The 21,612-nt window shown below is 42.7% G+C and overlaps 1 protein-coding gene across 2 annotated transcripts; it reads right to left on the reverse strand.

The window, feature by feature from the left end:
* On the reverse strand, nt 1–16,601 carry LOC129844699 (probable ATP-dependent RNA helicase ddx6). Of its 2 annotated transcripts, none has more exons than XM_055912745.1 (13): nt 16,529–16,601; nt 13,876–14,938; nt 13,680–13,784; nt 13,432–13,561; nt 12,708–12,854; nt 10,095–10,189; nt 8,171–8,293; nt 7,853–7,981; nt 3,143–3,259; nt 2,945–3,008; nt 2,745–2,846; nt 2,392–2,603; nt 1–2,105 (listed from the first exon to the last, which is right to left on the reverse strand). In XM_055912745.1, exons 2-12 carry the CDS (start codon nt 14,113–14,115, stop codon nt 2,395–2,397), a joined length of 1,461 nt encoding a protein of 486 aa, XP_055768720.1. In that variant the 5' UTR covers nt 14,116–14,938; nt 16,529–16,601; the 3' UTR covers nt 1–2,105; nt 2,392–2,394. The 2 variants fall into 2 exon arrangements, with proteins under 2 accessions (XP_055768720.1, XP_055768719.1); XM_055912744.1 differs by lacking the exon at nt 16,529–16,601 and adding an exon at nt 16,010–16,183.
* Nucleotides 16,602–21,612: the final 5,011 nt, after the last annotated feature.

Raw genomic sequence — 21,612 nt, forward strand, 5'->3', positions numbered from 1 at the left:
TGGAGAATCAGCAGGCCTTTATTTGATTCCTTCAGGTGCTGGCATTGACACAATTGGCACAAGAATAAACTTTGCTTAGCCATCCTCCTACCACTTTACAGCTCAGCAGGTGACCTCTGCCAACACAAGACAACTACAACAGGAGCATTACTCAAACCAAATGAGTTGGATATAAATAAATTCAAATCAACAAGTCTACCATAGTCTTCTTATAGTTAGCCCTGGAGTATCCCTTGGCAAATACTGCTTCACTTACCCATTTAATAGCCTCGTCTCAAAGCTATTGCTCATTGCTGTGGGCGGCTGCTGTGCTGAGATTAACCAATTAATAACGTTTAACACAGACACTTGACAATGCTCAAATCATAAGTTCCATTTCAGTGTTCAAGTGCCTCGATTGAGGATAATTGACAATGGAATAAGTTAAATAAACTGCAGCATTTACAGGGATACTCCAGAGCCAGATATGGGGAAACAGTGCTCAGTATTGTAGGCTGTTTAAATAAGGGCTTACAGTACATGCATTACAATGGTCCCTGTTCTGTTCTGCTGGTGCTACACTCAATGCAGAGGCCAGCCCTCTGCTACATCTCTAATGTTGAAGATTGCAGGATCTGTTAGGGTTGTCGCTATAAGACAAGATTGTATTTGGCAATATTTTTATCCTTTTTAAAGTAGAACACTGTACTTTGGCCAATGAGAGTACTGCTACAATCTTCCCTCAACACAACCATTGCTCTGTCAGACTACCCAATATAGCTGTACGAAAGAGGAAAAATCCATTGCATAACAATTGAGAAAATGACTGAAATGCTGCGATTCCTCAATGACAATTGCCAGTATTGTAACAAATCACTTCTTGTGTTACAGATTAGGCCCCCCCCCCCCCACCTTGTGTGACCATTCCTGCTCCCTGGCAAGCTACAGATAGATCTTGGGTCAGGTTTTCATCCCTAAATCCTAATATTAACCAATAGGAGAGGGGTTTGCAAAATTGACCTTAGATCAGTTTCAACTACTTCACATTAAAAACACTGAGGGGAGTTCTGGGAAGCTGAGAAAACAAGCACTGACTTGGTGAGAGCTAAAGAGAGCTTCTCTGGTAATGTTTTTTGGAACTGAACTTTCAAGCTACTTTCTGGAGCTCTGGTTCACACAGACAGATCCTTTCAGATGTACAGTATGAACACTGAGCGGAGGTTAGATTAAGGCACGCGAGTGAGTTAAGAGGAAGAATGTGAGAGATGAACAGAAGAGTCAGAGAGCGATAGAATAAGATGGCTGGCTTCAGCATGTCAACATTTGGGGGAGGGGGGGGGGGGGGGGGGGGGGGGTCGGTAAGTCAGCGTATCTAAATAAAATGTTTACCCTGTTGACAGGCTCTTCTCCATGTCAGGTTCTACTGCCATCATCTCCTTGTCTTAGGGATCTGTTGCCCAAAGAGTTACGGGTCTGTCTGGTGCTATAGCCCACTAAGGAGGCTGTAAAATAAGTAACAAATAAACAATAAGTAAACTAATCAACACTCATCATTGGACTCATCGGTGTGCGTCTGACAAAAACTATTCATGGAGGTGCCTTTCATGTATGACTGTAAAGTCACATTAGCACGAACACTTAAAAACAAACTTTTAAAATGTAGTTCTATTCGTATTTCCACCGTATAGCACCATGATAGCTTTCCCCAAACAGCAGTTAAAGCAGAGGGGGTCCTTTTGGTTTTTTGAGTAAATCCATATTCCCCTATCAACATGTTCAGCTTTGGTTTGGTTTCCTCGACAGTCATCTGCTCAGAAATAAGTCTATAGGAAGTGAACCTGACAAGCGAGGAGGGCCTTTTCAACAGGAAATTATGAAATGTGACTGTATAAGAAGCCACCACAGTGATACACTGACCATACAGGAAGACGGCAGACTTAGAAAATTGACAGGTTGGGTACATATCATGTTGGTTAACAAACTGACCACTGCTGTAAACATTACCCCAAAAAATAAACTAAAAAACTGGATGCATCCTGTAGAATTTTTTATATTCAGTCAAACTAATCTGAATGTCTGTGTGCAGCAGGGGATGGTGTGATGAATGCCAGACGCCTCTTGTTCTCCTGGAAAAGAGACATGGCTCCAGTTAGGGACTAATGTAATCAAATTGCAAAAGCAGAAGTAAAGCCAATTCAACAATCCTATCCACTGAGAATCTTTTATCAAGAGCTAGGCATGAGTGAACCGTTTCTCAGTTCAGGCCCTAATGCCCAAAATGATTTTGTTTTATGACCACTGACCAGCAAGGAGTCAAAGGACTCAACAGATGAAATAAACAAAGGTGAAATAACTACCCAGTCCTTTCTATGAGTAGTGGGAGACTTCTCGGCATAAGTGGACAAACCTTACCGTTTATGCTGCGCTTAACTCGCCGTCCTTGCCTCTGATCTCGTCTTCGGCGTCTGGGTCGGCAGAGTGGAACTCGGCCACGTACAGGCCCTTGTCGATGCTGCCGGGGATGGGCTTAATGTCGGTCACCAGCTGGTCCTCGATGGACTTCAGGTTGAAGCGGTCCTCAGAGGTGATCAGGTTGATGGCCAGACCCAGGTGACCAAACCTCCCTGGAAAAGGAGGTGTTAAAATAGGCAACAGGCTTATATTTGATGCTTTATTTACCCAGGAGATAAGCAGATGGTAGCTGGAGGACATGTTGCCCGAGGTCTGATTTGACAACGTGATGAAAATGCAGTGTATGGTCTCACCTGATCTGCCGATGCGATGCAGGTACGTCTCAGCATTCTTGGGGAAGTCAAAGTTGATCACTACGTTCACCGCTTGGATGTCAATTCCCCTGGTGAACAGATCTAAGGAGGGAGGCAAGAGAATAATTTAACAATCAGTCTATCGGTTTTCTTTTTTTATCAACCAAGCAATCATTCAACTCAAGGGTAAAATACTTCACCTGTGCAGACCAAGTTCCTGCAGAGTCCGTTTCTGAAGTCATGGAACACACGGTTTCTGTACTCCTGTTTCAAAGGCAAAACCAGTGCAAGGGTTAGCAAAACGTGGCTACACAAATCTACACACTAATGAGTCTAATGAGAAGGTATTCCATGCTGTCTACATCTAAAGTGCAAGTGGCTGGGCTGGCTGAGCTGACCTGCATCATCTTGGCGTGGATGTAGAAGCAGGAGTAGCCCAGCTGGGTTATCTTCTTGGCCAGCAGCTCAACCCTCTGTGTGGAGTTACAGAAGATGATGGACTGGTTGATCTGGAGCTGTTGGAGAACAAAAGACGCATTGATGAGACAATGTACTCATTATGAACGAATGGATGACCGAAACATCGCTTCCTGCTCTACCATTAGCCAATATCTCTACGACTGAAAGAAGTTTAGCTTTTCTGACTGCGTATGTAAAGGACCAGTTATAGAACACAAGTTTCCAACCCACCTCAAGAGTTAGTTATCTAGCAAAACATGAGGCGATATCTCTGGGAGCTAAGGCTCCTTCAAGGTTACTCATCAAGCAGGTACAGTGCATTCGTAAAGTATTCAGACCCCATGAATTTTTCCATCATTTGTTACATTACACGAACATTTATTAGCCCCCCCGCCTCAATCTACAGCAAGACCTCAAGAAAGGAATAAACAGGTTTTTAGAAACGTTAGCACGTTTTTTTTATTTTAAGAATCACATAAGTTTTCAGACCCTTTACTCAGTACTTTGTTGAAGCACCTTTGGCAGCAATTACAGCCACGAGTAGTACACTACAAGCTTGGCACAAGTGTATTTGGGTAGGTTTCTTCCATTCTTCTATGCAGATCTTCAAGCTGTCAGGTTGGATGAAGACCGCCCCTACACAGATATTTTTTGGTCTCTCCAGAGATGTTCGATCGGGTCAAGTCCGAGCTCTGGCTGGGCCACTCAAGGACATTGAGACTTGTCCCAAAGCCACTCCTCTTGGAATGTTAACCTGCTCCAGAGCACTCAGGACCTCAGACTGGGGTGAAGGTTTTCAATTAGGATCTCTGTTCATCTTTCCCTTGATCCTGATTAGTCTCCCAGTCCCTGCCACTGAAAAAGATCCACACAACATGGTACTGTCACCACCATGCTTAACTGTAGGAATGGTGGCAGGTTTCCTCCAGATGTGACACTTGGCATTCAGGACAAATAGTTCAATCTTGGTTTCATCAAACCAGAGAATCTTGTTTCTCGTGGTCTGAGAGTCTTTTAGGTGCCTTTGGTCAAACTCCAAGCGAGCTGTCATGTGCCTTTTACGGAGGAGTGGCTTCCACCTGACCACTACCATAAAGGCCTGATTGCTGGAGTGCTGCAGAGATGGTTGTCCTTCTGGAAGGTTCTCCCATCTCCACAGAGGAACTCTGGAGCTCTATCAGATGGACCATTGGTTTCCTGGTCACCTCCTTGACCAAGGGCCTTCACCCCCAATTGCTCAGTTTGGCCAGGTGGCCAGCTCTAAATCAAATTTTATTGGTCACATACACATGGTTAGCAGATGATAATGCGAGTGTAGCGAAAAGCTTGTGCTTATAGTTCCGAACATGCAGTAATATCTAACAAGTAAGCAAACAAGTAATCTAACAATTTCACTGAAACTACCTTATACAAACAAGTGTAATGGAATGAATAAGAATATGTATATTTAAATATATGGATGAGTGACGGCCATGCCGCATAGGCAAGATGCAGTAGATGGTTTAGAGTACAGTATATACATATGAGATGAGTAATGTAGGGTATGTAAACATTATATAAAGTGGCATTGTTTAAAGTGCCTAGTGAAAGATTCATTATATCCCATTTTTAATTATTAAAGTGGCTAGAGATTTGAGTCAGTATGTTGGCAGCAGCCACACAATGTTAGTGATGGCTGTTTAACAGTGATGGCCTTGAGATGGACCGAGAAGCTGTTTTTCAGTCTAAGCTTTGATGCACCTGTACTGACCTCGCCTTCCGGATGATAGCGGGGTGAACAGGCAGAGGCTCGGGTGGTGGTTGTCCTTGATCTTTTTCGCCTTCCTGTGACATCGGGTGGTATAGGTGTCCTGGAGGGCAGGTAGTTTGCCCCCGGTGATGCATTGTGCAGACCACACTACCCTCTGGAGAGCCTTACGGTTGTGGGGGGTGCAGTTGCCCTACCAGGCGGTGATACAGCACGACAGGATGCTCTCGATTGTGCATCTGTTTTTGGTGACAAGCCATATTTCTTCAGCCTCCTGAGGTTGAAGAGACGCTGTTGCGCCTTCTTCCCCACACGGTCTGTGTGGGTGGACCAATTCAGTTTGTCCGTGATGTGTATGCCGAGGAACTTAAAACTTTGCAACTTCTCCACTACTGTCCCATCGATGTTGATGAGGGGGTGCTCCCTCTGCTGTTTCCAAGATCAGTCCAAGATCATCTCCTTTGTTTTGTTGACGTTGAGTGAGAGGTTATTTTCCTGACACCACACTCCGAGGGCCTTTACCTCCTCCCTGTAGGTTGTCTTGTCGTTGTTGGTAATCAAGCCTACCACTGTAGTGTCGTCTGCAAACTTGATGATTGAGTTGGAGGCGTGCATGGCCACGCAGTCATGGGTGAACAGGGAGTACAGGAGAGGGCTGAGAACACACCCTTGTGGCGCCCCAGTGTTGCAGATCAGTGGGGTGGAGCTGTTTCCTATCCTCACCACCTGGGGGCAGCCCGTCAGAAAGTCCAGGACCCAGTTGCACAGGGCCGGGACGAGACACAGGGTCTCGAGTAGAGGTCGACCGATTAAAATCGGGGCCGATTTCAAGTTTTCATAACAATCGGAAATCGGTATTTTTGGGCGCCGTTTTTTAATTGAAATATATATATATTTTTTTTACACCTTTATTTAATCTTTATTTAACTAGGCAAGTCAGTTAAGAACACATTCTTATTTTCAATGACGGCCTAGGAATGTTCTGCCTCGTTTAGGGGCAGAACGACAGATTTTTAACCTTGTCAGCTCGGGGGATCCAATCTTGCATTGATTACATTGCCTGCCTGTTAGCAAATGCAGTAAGCTAAGGTAAGTTGCTAGCTAGCATTAAACTTATCTTATAAAAAACAATCAATGACTGTCATTGCTCCAATGTGTACTTAACCATAAACATCAATGCCTTAAAATCAATACACAAGTATATATTTTTTAAACCTGCATATTTAGCTAAAAGAAATCCAGGTTAGCAGGCAATATTAACCAGGTGAAATTGTGTCATTTCTCTTGCGTTCATTGCACACAGAGTCAGGGTATATGCAACAGTTTGGGCCGCCTGGCTCTTTGCGAACTATTTTGCCAGAATTTTACGTAATTATGACAACATTGAAGGTTGTGCAATGTAACAGGAATATTTAGACTCATGGATGCCACCCGTTAGATAAAATACAGAACAGAATAAACGTTTTGTTTGAGGTGATAGTTTCCGGATTAGTCAAAGGTATATAGTTTAGAGAGAAATAGTCGACGCGTTTTAATTCCTGTAATAACTTGCGGCTGAACTTGAAAGGGGTTCCTTCGTTATTTTACCGTTCATGTCTTCCACAGAGAATGTCTTGATCTACTTCAAATAAGGTCTGTGTTTCGTGCAGGCTTAAACCGCCTCAACGTTTTGATACCCGTGTAAATCTCACTAGGATAAGGTAACGTTTGTCAACATATTTTCATAAATCCACTCTACAAAAACATTTATCTTCGCTTATATTTAACCAATATTGATCAGAGTTACCTTGTCCTATGGATATCTACAGTTATAAAGTTGGCACGGTGATGTAAGCCTACACGAAACAGACCTTATTTTAAGTGAATCTAAAAATATCATCACAGGTAACTTAAACTCTATTTTTATTCAAACAGTTGAGTGTATTTGTCTCCTAAGCAGACTATTCAGTATCATTGTCACTTCAGAGCTGTGCGTGTTTGTGTATTTATGTATTATATTAAGCTAAAATAAGGGTTCATTGTTCATTCAGTATTGTTGCAATTGTCATTATTACAAAAATGTGTGTGTATGATATATATATATTTAAAAAATATATATTTTTATATTATATTTTTAATCGGTATAGGCATTTTTGTCCCCCAATAATTGGTATCAGCATTGAAAAATCATAATCGGTCGACCTCTAGTCTCGAGCTTAATGACGAGTTTGGAGGGCACTATGGTGTTAAATGCTGAGCTGTAATCGATGAACAGCATTCTTACATAGGTATTCCTCTTGTCCAGATGGGTTAGGGCAGTGTGATTGCGTCGTCTGTGGACCTATTGGGCCAGTAAGCAAATTGGAGTGGGTCTAGGGTGTCAGGTGATATGATCCTTGACTAGTCTCTCAAAGCACTTCATGATGACGGAAGTGAGTGTTACGGGGCGGTAGTCGTTTAGCTCAGTTACCTTAGCTTTCTTGGGAACAGGAACAATGGTAGCCCTCTTGAAGCATGTGGGGACAGCAGAATGGGATAGGGATTGATTGAATATGTCCATAAACACACCAGCCAACTGGTATGCGCATGCTCTGAGGACGCAAAGGAATGAAAGACTCTAGGAGGAGTCTTCCATTTAAGAATGATGGAGGCCACTGTTCTTGGTGACCTTCAATGCTGTTGACATTTTTTGGTAACCTTCCCCAGATTTGTGTCTTGACATTTGCTAAAGTGTATAAAAACCTGTTTTCGCTTTGCCATTATGGGGTATTGTGTTTAGATTGATGAGGGGGAAAAAATAATTCAATACATTTTAGAATAAGGCTGTAATGTAACATGTGGAGAAAATCAAGGGGTCTGAATACTTATTGAATGCACTGTACATACCTCAACAAACTACCTCCACAGCTTTAGACAGACTCACCCTGGAGAAGAGGGTGTTGAGGCAGTGGACTTTCTGCCTCTCAGTGACGTAGGCGTAGTACTGGGTGATGCCCTTCAGCGTGAGCTCATCCATCAGGTTGATCTCATAGGGCTTTGAAAGGTGCTTCGCCTGGAGAGTGGGACAGGGGGAAACAAATCGCAATTGAGAGTAGAGACAATCCAGTTGTCAACTTTTAATTCAGACTCCTTTCTCTCATTGAACCTCCATGCACACCTCCCTTGGTCTATCCAACCACCCCCTTGGTCTCCCCCTGTTCGCTCACTCTAGACCCCCAATCATCAAGGCAAGTCCTCTCACCATGAACTTCTGCACACTGATGGGGAAGGTGGCAGAGTAGAGTAGGATCTGACGACCCTTAGCCAGGAAGCTGATGATGTCTTCGATGAGGACCACAAAGTCCTGAGACAGCAGCTTGTCTGCCTGGAGAGGGAGAGAGTTAGGACAGACATTTGTTGATGACCCAATTGAGTGCATCCTCAGCACATTAACTACACTGCTCAAAAAAATTAAGGGAACACTAAAATAACACATCCTAGATCTGAATGAATGAAATATTCTTATGAAATACCTTTTTCTTCACATATTTGAATGTGCTGACAACAAAATCACACAAATTATCAATGGAAATCAAATTTATCAACCCATGGAGGTCTGGATTTGGAGTCCCACTCAAAATTAAAGTGGAAAACAGGCTGATCCACAGGCTGATCCAACTTTGATGTAATGTCCTTAAAACCCAAAATGAGGCTCAGTAGTGTGTGTGGCCTCCACGTGCCTGTATGACCTCCCTACAACGCCTGGGCATGCTCCTGATGAGGTGGCGGATGGTCTCCTGAAGGATCTCCTCCCAGACCTGGACTAAAGCATCCGCCAACTCCTGGACAGTCTGTGGTGCAACGTGGCGTTGGTGGATGGAGCGAGACATGATGTCCCAGATGTGCTCAATTGGATTCAGGTCTTGGGAACGGGCGGGCCAGTCCATAGCATCAATACCTTCCTCTTGCACGAACTGCTGACACACTCTAGCCACATGAGGTCTAGCATCGTCTTGCATTAGGAGGAACCCAGGGCCAACCGCACCAGCATATGGTCTCACAAGGGGTCTGAGGATCTCATCTCGGTACCTAATGGAAGTCAGGCTACCTCTGGCGAGCACATGGAGGGCTGTGCGGACCCCCAAAGAAATGCCACCCCACACCATGACTGACTCACTGCCAAACCGGTCATGTTGGAGGATGTTGCAGGCAGCAGAACGTTCTCCACGGCGTCTCCAGACTCTGTCACATGTGCTCAGTGTGAACTTGCTTTCATCTGTGTAGAGCACAGGGCGCCAGTGGCGAATTTGCCAATCTTGGTGTTCTCTGGCAAATGCCAAACGTCCTGCACGGTGTTGGGCTGTAAGCACAACCCCCAACTGTGGACGTCGGGCCATCATACCACCCTCATGGAGTCTGTTTCTGACCGTTTGAGCAGACATGCCCATTTGTGGCCTGCTGGAGGTCATTTTTCAGGGCTCTGGCAGTGCTCCTCATTGCACAAAGGCGGAGGTAGCGGTCCTGCTGCTGGGTTGTTGCCCTCCTACGGCCTCCTCCACGTCTCCTGATGTACTGGCCTGTCTCCTGGTAGCGCCTGCATGCTCTGGACACTACGTTGACAGACACAGCAAACCTTCTTGCCACAGCTCGCATTGATGTGACATCCTGGATGAGCTGCACTACCTGAGCCACTTGTGGGTTGTAGACTCCGTCTCATGCTACCACTAGAGTGAAAGCACTGCCAGCATTCAAAAGTGACCAAAACATCAGCCAGGAAGCATAGGAACTGAGAAGTGATCTGTGGTCACCACCCGCAGAACCACTCTTTTATTGGGGGTGTCTTGCTAATTGCCTATAATTTCTACCTGTTGTCTATTCCATTTGCACAACAGCATGTGAAATTCATTGTCAATCAGTGTTGCTTCCTAAGTGGACAGTTTGATTTCACAGAAGTGTGATTGAGTTGGAGTTACATTGTGTTGTTTAAGTGTTCCCTTTATTTTTTTGAGCAGTGTATTTCAAACAGAGCAGGTGGCAAAGTGGGGCTACGTTCACTTGGCTTATTAAAGCAACAATATTATTTCATTAGCAAAACAATATTAGCAACTACGGATTTTTCCACAAAAAATATACATTCCAGATTTCATAACATATGCCGCTTCAATAAAACAACCAGTAACGCTCACCTCATCCATCACCATCATCTGGACTTTATCCACTTTGGCCACGCCCTTCTTTATCAGGTCCAGGATCCTGCCTGGTGTGGCTATCACCACATGCACTGAGAGACAGGGGACGAAGAAGAGAAAAGAGTGAAAATGAACAGTAAGTACTAGGGATGTTCACCTTTCCCTTTTAAGACGGGTTGTTACGCATCTAGACAAATTGTCACCGATAAGGGTACAATACATTTTAGTTTGAAGCGATTCAGTTTGATTAGAGGAACGTATTGATGCGAATCCACTAACATCTGTTGCATAAACACATTCATTTTCCATTCTAAATTAAAATCTGCTGCAGATGGCGCTCATGAGCTTTTTAAGTTTAACTAGGCAAGTCAGTTAAGAACAAATTCTTATTTACAATGACGGCCTACCGGGGAACAGTGGGTTAACTGCATTGTTCAGGGGCAGAACAGATTTTTACCGTGTCAGGCTACCTGCCACCCCTGGGTATCTCGGAGCTGGATCTGTCTGAGCTGACTTCTGTGTGTAAACGATGCATGTAGGCATCTGATCTGAGCCATAAGGAAAATCACCATCACCCACTAATGAATGTCATTTTTGCTGATTAAGTGTTAGAGCTAGTAATATATAAATACGTAACAAAAATCTACTATGACATAGCACAACTTTGGATTTCACCGGTCTCACAATTGGACCGTTTAGACCCCCGAAACATAACTCCGGACTTTAAAGCCAGATCCACAGCATTTTTCTGTTGTTCATTCTAAATGGACTGATTTAGACCTGCAACACCAGACGTGTGCGATTAATGATCAGGTAGAACAGAAAACCAGCAGGCTCCGGATCTCGTAGGGTAAGAGTTGAATACCCCTGGTTTAGACCGTTTGGAAGTTGACGGACTCAGAGTGAGCTTGTTTTCTTCTCTAGCTTCGACCAACAACAGATAGAAAAAGTGATTGCCGTCTTCATTATGAAATTATAAACTTTTACCTTATATAGCTAAAAATGACAAATACAGATTGTTTTAAGCAAAACTACTGCTGATAGTGAACATGAACAATCAAAATAAAATCTAATGTATGCCCTGATCAGTATGTAGCCTACCCACCTATTCAAAGGTGCATTTTATTTTTAACTAGAAAAATGTAATTGGTTGTCACTCAACTAATAAAGGCTAATATTGCACAAGCCATTTTACAAACGTTTGAATGCTGAAGGTGAGTCGCAGATATACCAGATCAGGAATAGACCTACCCATCGTTGGTCAGTGTGCGAGCTGCACACAGGACGCAGATTGACCAGTCTACTGATTTTGACTGGGGTTGTTGGGCATGCAAAATTACTTTTAGATCAATGACTGTCAACATAATTACATGCTTAGTTCAACACTAAGGAGAGGATGCAGTTGCCATAAAAGATTAGGTATTTCCAAAAAGTAGAAAGTAATTTGAGCAAATTTGTTTTTTAAATGAATCAGTGATTTGTAAAATTTGAAAAGATTTTCTGCCAATGCATGTTACATTTGGATCAGTTTGGGATCCTGCGGATCAATGCTCTCATACCTTAAACATTTGAATCAGGGAGCTATCGTTACAGCAGACAAAAGAACTCATACACTATATACAAAAGTATGTGGACCCCTCTTCAAATGAGTAGATTCGGCCACACCCGCTGCTGACAGGTGTATAAAAACAGCCATGCAATCTCCATAGACAAACATTAACAGGAGAATGGCCTTACTGAAGAGCCCAGTGACTTTCAACGTGGCACCATCATAGGATGCCACCTTTCCAACAAGTCAGTTCGTCAAATTTCTGCCTCGCTAGAGCTGCCCAGGTCAACTGTATGTGCTGTTATTGTGAAGTGGAAACATCTAGGAGCAATAACAGCTCAGCAACAAAGTGGTAGTGCTGAGGTGTATAAAAATAGTCTGTCCTCGGTCCAACACTCATTGTGGAGTTCCAAAACTGCCTTGAAGCAACTTCAGCACAAGAGCTGTTCGACGGGGAGCTTCATGAAATGGGTTTCCATGGCCGAGCAGCCGCACTAAAGCCCAAGATCGCTTGGCATTGTGCATGGTGTCAGCTGGGGAGGTGTAAAACTCGCCACCATTGGATTCTGGAGCACTAGAAACGCGTTCTCTGGAGTAATGAATCAAGACTCACCATCTGGCAGGCCAAAGGACAAATCTGGGTTTGGCAGATGCCAGTAGAATACCAACTGCCCCAAGGGAGGACTAACTCCATATTAATGCCCATGATTTTGGAATGAGATGTTCAACGAGCAGGTGTCCAAATACACTACATGACAAAAAGTATCTTAAACATTTGAATCGGGGACCGACCGTTACAGCCCTAGTACGTACAGTAGATAAAGGCACATTGAGGATCTGCACAATGTGCTGTTGCGTAACACACGGGCAAGTCTCTTGATCGACAGCCAAACTGGATTTAAAGTAACAAAGTTCAGTGTCAGTCACGCAAGCAAACAATATCATTAATGCATGTAGAGCTATGACCAGCTGCAATTCTTCACACATTGGTTATGCCACTACACTACAGCCACTCTATAACCCTTTCGACTGCCCGTCCCCCGTGACTGAGTGGTAGTTACCAGTCTCGTCCAGACGCATGATGTCGTCCCTCAGGTTGGTGCCTCCCGTGGTGGCCATGACCTTGACCCCACCCATGTGCTTGCTCACCTGGATGCTGATCTGGCTCACCTGCAGGGCCAACTCTCGTGTAGGAACCATCACCATGGCTGCAGAGATGAGGGGAAGGAGAGAGAGGGAGAAATGGATAGAACAGAAAAGGGGTTTGGGGAATGAGGGACAAGAGGAAAAAATCTCCACAAATCAATTGGAATAAATAACCTATAACTGGAGACCATTAAAAAACTCAATTTCACTGACAGGTCATGAGCTCAGGCACTGGCTTAACTGAATGTAATTTATCCAACTCACTAAACTCAAGTGGCCTTGACATATTATGATTCTGTGGCATCTATTAGAGCACACTGTGTGGTCGTTAGGTCTGTGACACTAGGTCTGTCCATATGTCAGAGATTCCGTGTCCCACCAGGCGTACTGGACCGTTGTAATGTCCTCTCCATACACTGAATGTGTGCTTACCGGTACTTGTGCATCAATCTAGTGAATTGTTCAGACAACTACATAGGGGTATTCACCAGTGATTACGCCACAATAGGCCAAATTAATCATAAAACATTAAACTCAGATTTCAGACGGACTTCGTACCAAAATTGATTTAAACAAGCAAATGAGATTACATGGATTGATGTTGAAAGGGTATTGAATAGCAGCTGGTGCAGTTCTCACCCTGTATGTGGTCCTTCTTCAGGTCTATCCTCTCCAGGAGAGGAATGAGGTAGGCTCCGCTTTTCCCGGTGCCGTTCTTAGCCCGGGCCAGGATGTCCCTTCCTGACAGAGCAATGGGGATGCTCTCCTCCTGGGGACAAAGACACACAGGGTGGTGAGAGAGCCAGTTCCACAAACATCCGCAAACACTAACACACATTCAACAAAATTCCAAAAAAGTAATGGACAGAGCAGCAGAGGGAAGTCACCTGTACAGGAGATGGTTTCTCCCAGCCCATCTCAAAGATCCCCATCAGTAGCTCCCGCTTCAGGCAGTAGTCTTCAAACTCATTCCCCTTGGTCGATGTCACATCCTGGGGAAAGAGTAGATGTCAAGGTTGAAGCGAGGGTCATTATTGATTGATGGACTGGCTTTATTAAACTGAATGTGTCACTAGGACTTACTGATGTTCTAAATCTGCAGTCTTTCTGTGGAAGCTGCAGGCACTTCTTCCAGTCATCGCCAAAACGGATGCCCCCACTGCCCTGGGGAATGTTACCTCCCTTCTGGTGGGCATCTGGTTGTGGGGCAGTTGCCAGGGATCCTGATGTTAGTCCAACTGGCTTGAGTGGTCCTCTAAACTGCCCGTTGGGCTTGTTCAGTCCCATTATGGATGTTGGGTTCTCCGTTCTTGCTGTAGACATGGCTTAGAGAGCTTTTCCTTCACAGTTTGTCAATTCCTTAGTCACTCACAGTGTAAAGCTAAACTTTTTCCCCCCTATCCAATGTTTCCTTAGATCTTGTATTTCCACACGTGGAACTAATGTCCTTGTGTTATTTAGTTCTCAAAAAAAATAAAACCTTGTTTTCAGAATTTCTAATTTAAAGAATTTATGTATACACTTATACGTACAGCCCTCTTGAAAAGAAGAGTCTGGCGTATGAAAATTGTATATTTACAAGACGACGCTCCCGAAAAAGGGAGAAATTAGCATTTATATGAATAAATAGATCATATATCCGCTCAAAAAAACAAACTTTTGTGAAAGTGTTTCAGAATTCAAACATTAAAGTAAATTATCCTGAAGCAGTCTTATTCCTGGTGAAAATAGCTTTTTCTGAAGTCTCTTTTCCGTGTACAACAACCTGTAAAGTTTTTAATATCGTTTCTATGTTCAAAGACCTTTTCACCGTTTTTCCTGGACTGAAGTGGTCGTACGTTTCTTTGTTAGTCTCAAGTGCTTTTACATTCAAACAGACCTGTACTGTCCTCTGATTCACATGGACTATTCCTATGTTTTTCTGAGTCAATCAACTTGGTGTTTTTGTGTGTTATGAAGCAAAAAAATCGTGCTCGTCAACCACAAAAAATTACTTGCACAAAACACTGAGGGAAATAGTTCCAACCCTTTGTGCTGTTCACTTTGACAGTAACAATGTGTGTTCTGCTGTTGTGCTCTTCTTTTGCTGTGGTAGATGTGGAGCTGACACACTCCTCAGTCACATTTGCATTCAACTCCTGGTTACCTGTAAGAAAGCAACAATACATCACAAATGAAAACTTGTGCCTGTGCCGCTATTGACTGTAGCTAATACTAAAAGGAAATTGAGATTGGTTTCAATAATTTAAACATGTAAATTAATCTCAACTTCTAAACAAAACAACCACCAACTAGGACTGCACTTGAAATAATAGAATGTGTTTATTTCCAGAACGTGAGCTAATCGAGTCTAACGTTACACTTGAGCATTTTAGTTTTAACGTGTAACTAGCGAACTGGACATATTAGGAAGGTGTTTAGCTAGCTAGTTAGGTTACGTGTTAAAAATTGTCGATGTAAGAGTAGTTAGCTAACGTTAGTTACCAAGTGCAGTGGTCTGGGGCAAAAGCAAAGCAGAAAAACTGTTTTAAAAAGATCCAAAAAAATAAGTTCCGAGTACACGTTAACTACGCACAAGTTGGATGTGCTAAAACACTACGATAGCTAGCTAGGACTGAGTTCAACAAAATAGTTTAGTTAACGTTAGCGCTGAGTTGGTGATCAGTGTACTCATGAGAAAATTAACAAATTGATAGCCGTATGAGCAACCAACAGACCCACAATTGGTTTACCAGCAAACGTTAGATGGCTAACTAATGACTGGTTGTGTGACCACAGTAACGGTATGCAAACTTTACTTGGATAATTATCTACATAGTGGCATTAAATGCCCGGTAAAGTAGATTAGCTAAGCTAACGTAGCTAGCTAGAGTTGTGTTAGTCAACTAACGTTAGCTAGCTAGCTGTGACAACGTGTTAATCGAAGTTTTTGGGCTGAGATAGTTTGACTGACAACTAGGAGGCTAGCAGTACCTTCACGACACATGTTCGAGCTGAGGCTAACGACTTAGATACAGTCGACAGATTTTAGAAAGTTAAATATGAAATAACTAGCTAGCACGTTTGCTTAGCAAACATTGCTGGTTAGCTAGCTATGGTAACTAACGTTAAGCGTAGGCTGACTGGTCGACTCTCCTTCAAACATAACATTACTAGCAAAGGCAGCCGAGTAGCGCCCATGCACTATCAGCTACTTCAAACAAATACAACACGTTACCTTAATGTTCATCGAACGTCTTCTCTCGTTAACTTAATTAAAGCAATTTTCCCAAGTATTATGAAACTGTTTGTGTTTCGTGAAACCCACCGACTTGTCTCTCTATTGTCTCTTCTTTAAAAAACCGACAATTCAACATGGCCGCGCGCTCGCCTTTAGCTGGTTGTCTCTTTCGCTTTCCTACTGGGTCGTCATTAGTTACCACAGCCACAAAGTCATAAACCCCGCCCATTTATCTTCTTAAAATATGATTTTAACCTGATAACTGTATGCCTAGCCTTAAAAGGCAAATTCGTTATTTTTATGCATTTTTACGATATAACCCATTTTGACTTTGTGGCTGTGGTAACTAATGGAACCCTTCGTTCGTCTGGCTGCGCAGGTACATGAACTACCCAATCAGCGTGTCCTGTTTCGAACTCAAATTGTTTAGAGATATCTAGGTTCTTGGGACGTACTTAACGTAAAACGTTTGCTTGCTTCCCGGGCGAAACAGTTCGGTAGAGTTCGTGCACATACCTATGTCGACATTTTGTGAGGTTTTTGTTAGTTTTGGACTTCGGTGAGGGTTTTTTCCGCTGTTCGGGCACACGACATTTTTTTCTGGAGGCAAGCCGAAGTTAGGAGCCGATGTCTACGCCCCTTCGTCGGTGATTGGTCAACAGTAGGGATTCTTCAATATAGTCTTTGTTGTTATTCAACCAGAGACGAGTCCTTTTATTGCACATTTTTTCATTGAGAAATACTGCACACAAAAAACTTAGTTAGATGTACAATTGCGCAACTAAGATTTATTCGGTAAAAACGTCAACATCAATGACAGATTTCTTGTGATATCTTCGATTAGTTCTGACTATTTTGAGGAAGTGTAACTGGCTACGGCGTCTCAAAATGGACAAACAGTACTATTGCCATTGTTTTTACCTCGTTTTTCAAGCGAATGTCTTTTAAGGGAGTATGCTAGCACACTCGGTTCGGCTAGTCGCCAACAGAACTGAAGCATGCTTACGCATTTAACGCCTTTCCTAACCATTTTACATTTCAACTTCAATGGGGTAGGGACGTCCAAGGATTCTGCATAGTACAGACCATTCAATTAATGAAGTTAGGTAATGCGAACACATATCACACTCAATGCAAGTAAAATGTAATTTAAAAAACAAACATCACAAGTGTAGGGTCATAACAAGGTGAACGAGTCCAAGCGTCTTCTGATAGGTGGCTGTTTTCATCAGGCCTGCGGCAGCCGTGTGTTCTCAGAAAACCAGTGGTATTCTCAGAACCTCAGATACCCAGGTGGGGCCCATACAGGAGGAGTATGTATGAACTTAGGCGGTTTCTGCCTTCTGATAATGTCTGAATGGCACAACACTCAAAGCAGGTGTTAATACACACACAGACTTACAGTTTATCATAACACAATTTATTAACCCTTTAAAAGTGAGTAACTTCATAAAAGAGGGGAATAGTACCTGTTGTCTTCCTTAGTTTTTAAAATTATATTTAACCAGGTAGGCCAGTCGAGAACAAGTTCTCATCTACAACTGCGACCTGGCCAAGATAAAGCAAAGCAGTGCGACAAAAACAACAGAGTTACATATGGGATTAACAATCGTACAGTCAAAAACACAATAGAATAATGTGTATACAGTGTGTGCAAATGAAAGAGGTAAGGCAATTAATTGGCCAATAATGGCGAAGCAATTACAATTTAGTAATTTACACTGGAGTGATATTCAGTTGAAGTCGGAAGTTTACATACACTTAGGTTGGAGTCATTAAAACTCGTTTTTCAACCCCTCCACAAATTTCTTGTTAACAAACTATAGTTTTGGCAAGTCGGTTAGGACATCTACTTTGTGCATGACACAAGTCATTTTTCCAACAATTGTTTACAGACAGATTATTTCACTTATAATTCACTGTGTCACAATTCCAGTAGGTCAGTGGTTTACATACACTAAGTTGACTGTGTCTTTAAACAGCTTGGAAAATTTCAGAAAATTATGTCATGGCTTCTGATAGGCTAATTGACATAATTTGAGTCAATTGGAGGTGTACCTGTGGATGTATTTCAAGGCCTACCTTCAAACTCAGTGCCTCTTTGCTTGACATCATGGGAAAATCAAAAGAAATCAGCCAAGAAAAAAATATGTATTTGTAGACCTCCACAATTCTGGTTCGTCCTTGGGAGCAATTTCCAAACGCCTGAAGATACCACATTCATCTGTACAAACAATAGTACGCAAGTATAAACACCATGGGACCACGCAGCCATCATACCGCTCAGAAAGGAGACGCATCCTGTCTCCTAGAGATGAACGTACTTTGGTGTGAAAAGTGCAAATCAATCCCAGAACAACAGCAAAGGACCTTGTGAAGATGCTGGAGGAAACAGGTACAAAAGTATCTATATCCACAGTAAAACGAGTCCCATATCGACATAACCTGAAAGGCCGCTCAGCAAGGAAGAAGCTACTGCTCCAAAACCGCCATAAAATAGCCAGACTACGGTTTGCAAATGCACATGGGCACAAAGATCGTACTTTTTTGAGAAATGTCCTCTGGTCTGATGAAACAAAAATGACCATCGTTATGTTTGGAGGAAAAAGGGGGATGCTTGCAAGCCGAAGAACACCATCCCAACTGTGAAGCACGGGGGTGGCAGCATCAAGTTGTGGGGTTGCTTTACTGCAGGAGGGACTGCTGCACTTAACAAAATAGATGGTATCATGAGGAGGGAAATTATGTGGATATATTTTAGAAACATTGCAAGACAGCAGTCAGAAAGTTAAAGCTTGGTCGCAAATGGGTCTTCCATAATGGATGACGACCCCAAGCATACTTCCAAAGTTGTGACAAAATGGCTTAAGGGCAACAAAGTCAAGGTATTGGAGTGGCCATCACAAAGCCCTGACCTCAATCCCATAGAAAATGTGTGGGCAGAATTGAAAAAGTGTGTGCGAGCAAGGAGGCCTACAAATTTGACTCAGTTACACCAGCTCTGTCAGGAGGAATGGGCAACAATTCACCCAACTTATTGTGGGAACCTTGTGGAAGGCTACCCAAAATGTTTGACCCATGTTGAACAATTTAAAGGCAATGCTTCCAAATACTAATTGAGTGTATGTAAACTTCTTACCCACTGGGAGTGTGATGAAAGAAATAAAAGCTGAAATAAATAATTCTCTCTATTATTCTGATATTTCACATTCTTAAAATAAAGTGGTGATCCTAACTAACCTAAGACAGAGAATTTTTACTAGGATTAAATGTCAGGAATTGTGAAAAACTGAGTTTAAATGTATTTGGCTAAGGTGTATGTAAACTTCAAACTTTAACTGTATGTGCAGGTAGAAATACTGGTGTGCAAAAGAGCAGAAAAACAAAAACAAATATGGGTTGGTTGGTTGGATGGTCTATTTACAGATGGGCTGTGTACAGCTACAGCGATCGGTAAGCTGCTCTGACAGTTGACGCTTAAAGTCAGTGAGGGAGATAAGTCTCCAACCAGTGATTTTTGTAATTGGTTCCAGTCATTGGCAGCAGAGAACTGGAAGGAAAGGCTTTGGGGGTGACCAGTGAAATATACCTGCTGGAGCGCGTGCTACGGGTGTGTGTTCCTATGGTGACCAGTGAGCTGAGATAATGCGGAGCTTTACCTAGCAATGACTTATAGATGACCTGGAGCCAGTGGGTTTGGCGACGAATATGTAACGAGGACCAGCCAACGATAGCATACAGTTGCTGTTGACGGAGGGAGAGTGGCGGTGTCCTCAGTCGTTGTTGGCGGAGGGAGAGGGGTAGTGTCCTCAGTCGTTGTCGGACGGAGAGTGGTAGTTTATTTGTTTATTTGGATCCTCATTAGCTTGAACATGATCGTACATCTCTGGAGAGATCTGAAAATAGCTGTGCAGCGACGCTCTCCGAGCTTGGGAGGATCTGCAGAGAAGAATGGGAGAAACTCCCCAAATACACAAGTGTAAAAGGTTGTGTCAATCGAATCTGGTTTCAGGATCAAAGTCACCGAATATACTTTAAGTATTTTTATTTAACATAAGCTCAGAATGGTAAAAGCAATTTTCGTATATACGGGTTCACTGTATCACCACGCAGGGTAAAGCAGGGAACTGACTAGAATAGTACAGACATTTTATTTTATCCTGTTGGGGATGGGGGCGCTGTTTAGACTATTTATGCTAATTTGGCTAATTTTTGAAACGGCTTCCCACAAAATCCTTGATCGTACAATATGCATATTATTATTATTATTGGATAGAAAACAGTCTATAGTTTCTATAGGAGTTGACATTTTGTCTCTAAGTGGAACAGAGCCCATTCTACAGCAATTTCCCTGACATGGATTCAGATTTCAGAAATGTTGGCCACTGTTCTGAAGTCAGTTAAAACGGCACTGATATTGCTATGACTATACGGACACTTCTTACGTCTTCCCCTGGATGCCTTTACGTGATGACGATTCCAATGGGGTCGATTGCGCGTTCACAGGCCCTATAAATCAAAAAACCCTGTAGCTAGCAAGTCTTTCCTTGCTGCGTAACGCGCGTGCTGGACACCGACCCGCTCCTGTTCCAAGCGTTAGTTTAGCCTGTTATATTTCTCCGGTCATCTTTTCACTCGTTATAGGAGTTAAAAACATCATAAGGTAGTTAATTTAAAGCGTTTTATAGCAATTTATATCCGTTTAGTGCGATTTTGGGACATTTATTTCTTTAACGCTGTGAATAGGTGGGCACGCTTTCAGTTCATCCCGAACGCAGTTGGCATTTTCACATGGCAAGAGGACAGCTTTCCACCAAAAGACGATTCCTCCCAAGAAAGGATCCTTTGCCCAAGATACTGATGGAAGAACAGCTCAAGGTAGGACATTTTTATTATGATAAATCGTGTTTCTGTCGAAACATTTTAGTGGCTTAGGACGCCATGTTTTTTGACGTAGCTTCGCTTGGCGCAAACTGTATTGAAAAGTAAGGATAAATTAAAAAATGTAATAACGCAATTGTATTAAGAATTAAATTGTCTATCAATCCCTGTCCACCCTATATTTTTTAGTCACGTTTATGAGTATTTATGTATAAGAGTAGATCACTGTCTAAGTGGCGCAAGGACTTTTTCTTTACCAGCTTGTCTACATTTCACATTGTCTAACCATGATTTTGGTGGCTAAATATAAACATTTTCGATCAAACTGTATATGCATGTTGTAATGTGATGTTACAGGAGTGTCATCGGAAGAATTCTGAGAAGGTTAGTGAAAAAATTAATATCTTTTGGCGATGTTGACTTTTATCGCTCACTTTGGCTAGAATCAATGCTGGGCTGCTAATTGCTATGTGCTAAGCTAATATAACGATTTATTGTGTTTTCGCTGTAAGACACTTAGAAAATCTGAAATATTGTCTGTATTCACAGGATCTGTGTCTTTCGATTCGTGTATGCTGTGTATTTTTACGAAATGTTTGATGATTAGTAAGTAGGTAAACACGTTGCTCTAAGTAGTTTTTCTATTCCATTTGTGACGGTGGGTGCAATTGTAACCTATGCCATCTACCTGAAATATGCACTTTTTTCTAACAAAACCT

The sequence above is a fragment of the Salvelinus fontinalis genome, unplaced genomic scaffold (assembly GCF_029448725.1).
Source record: "Salvelinus fontinalis isolate EN_2023a unplaced genomic scaffold, ASM2944872v1 scaffold_0204, whole genome shotgun sequence".
NCBI lineage: Eukaryota > Metazoa > Chordata > Actinopteri > Salmoniformes > Salmonidae > Salvelinus > Salvelinus fontinalis.

What these genes read in the sequence shown, in the direction of transcription:
- LOC129844699 (XM_055912745.1), bottom strand. Translation starts at nt 14,115, where the DNA reads ATGTCTACAGCAAGAACGGAGAACCCAACATCCATAATGGGACTGAAC. An exon ending in AGATGATGGTGATGGATGAG is followed by an intron (nt 8,294 to 10,094) that starts GTGAGCGTTACT and finishes CTCCCTCTCCAG; the next exon opens with GCAGACAAGCTGCTGTCTCA. An exon ending in TCAACACCCTCTTCTCCAGG is followed by an intron (nt 3,260 to 7,852) that starts GTGAGTCTGTCT and finishes GTTCTCCAACAG; the next exon opens with CTCCAGATCAACCAGTCCAT.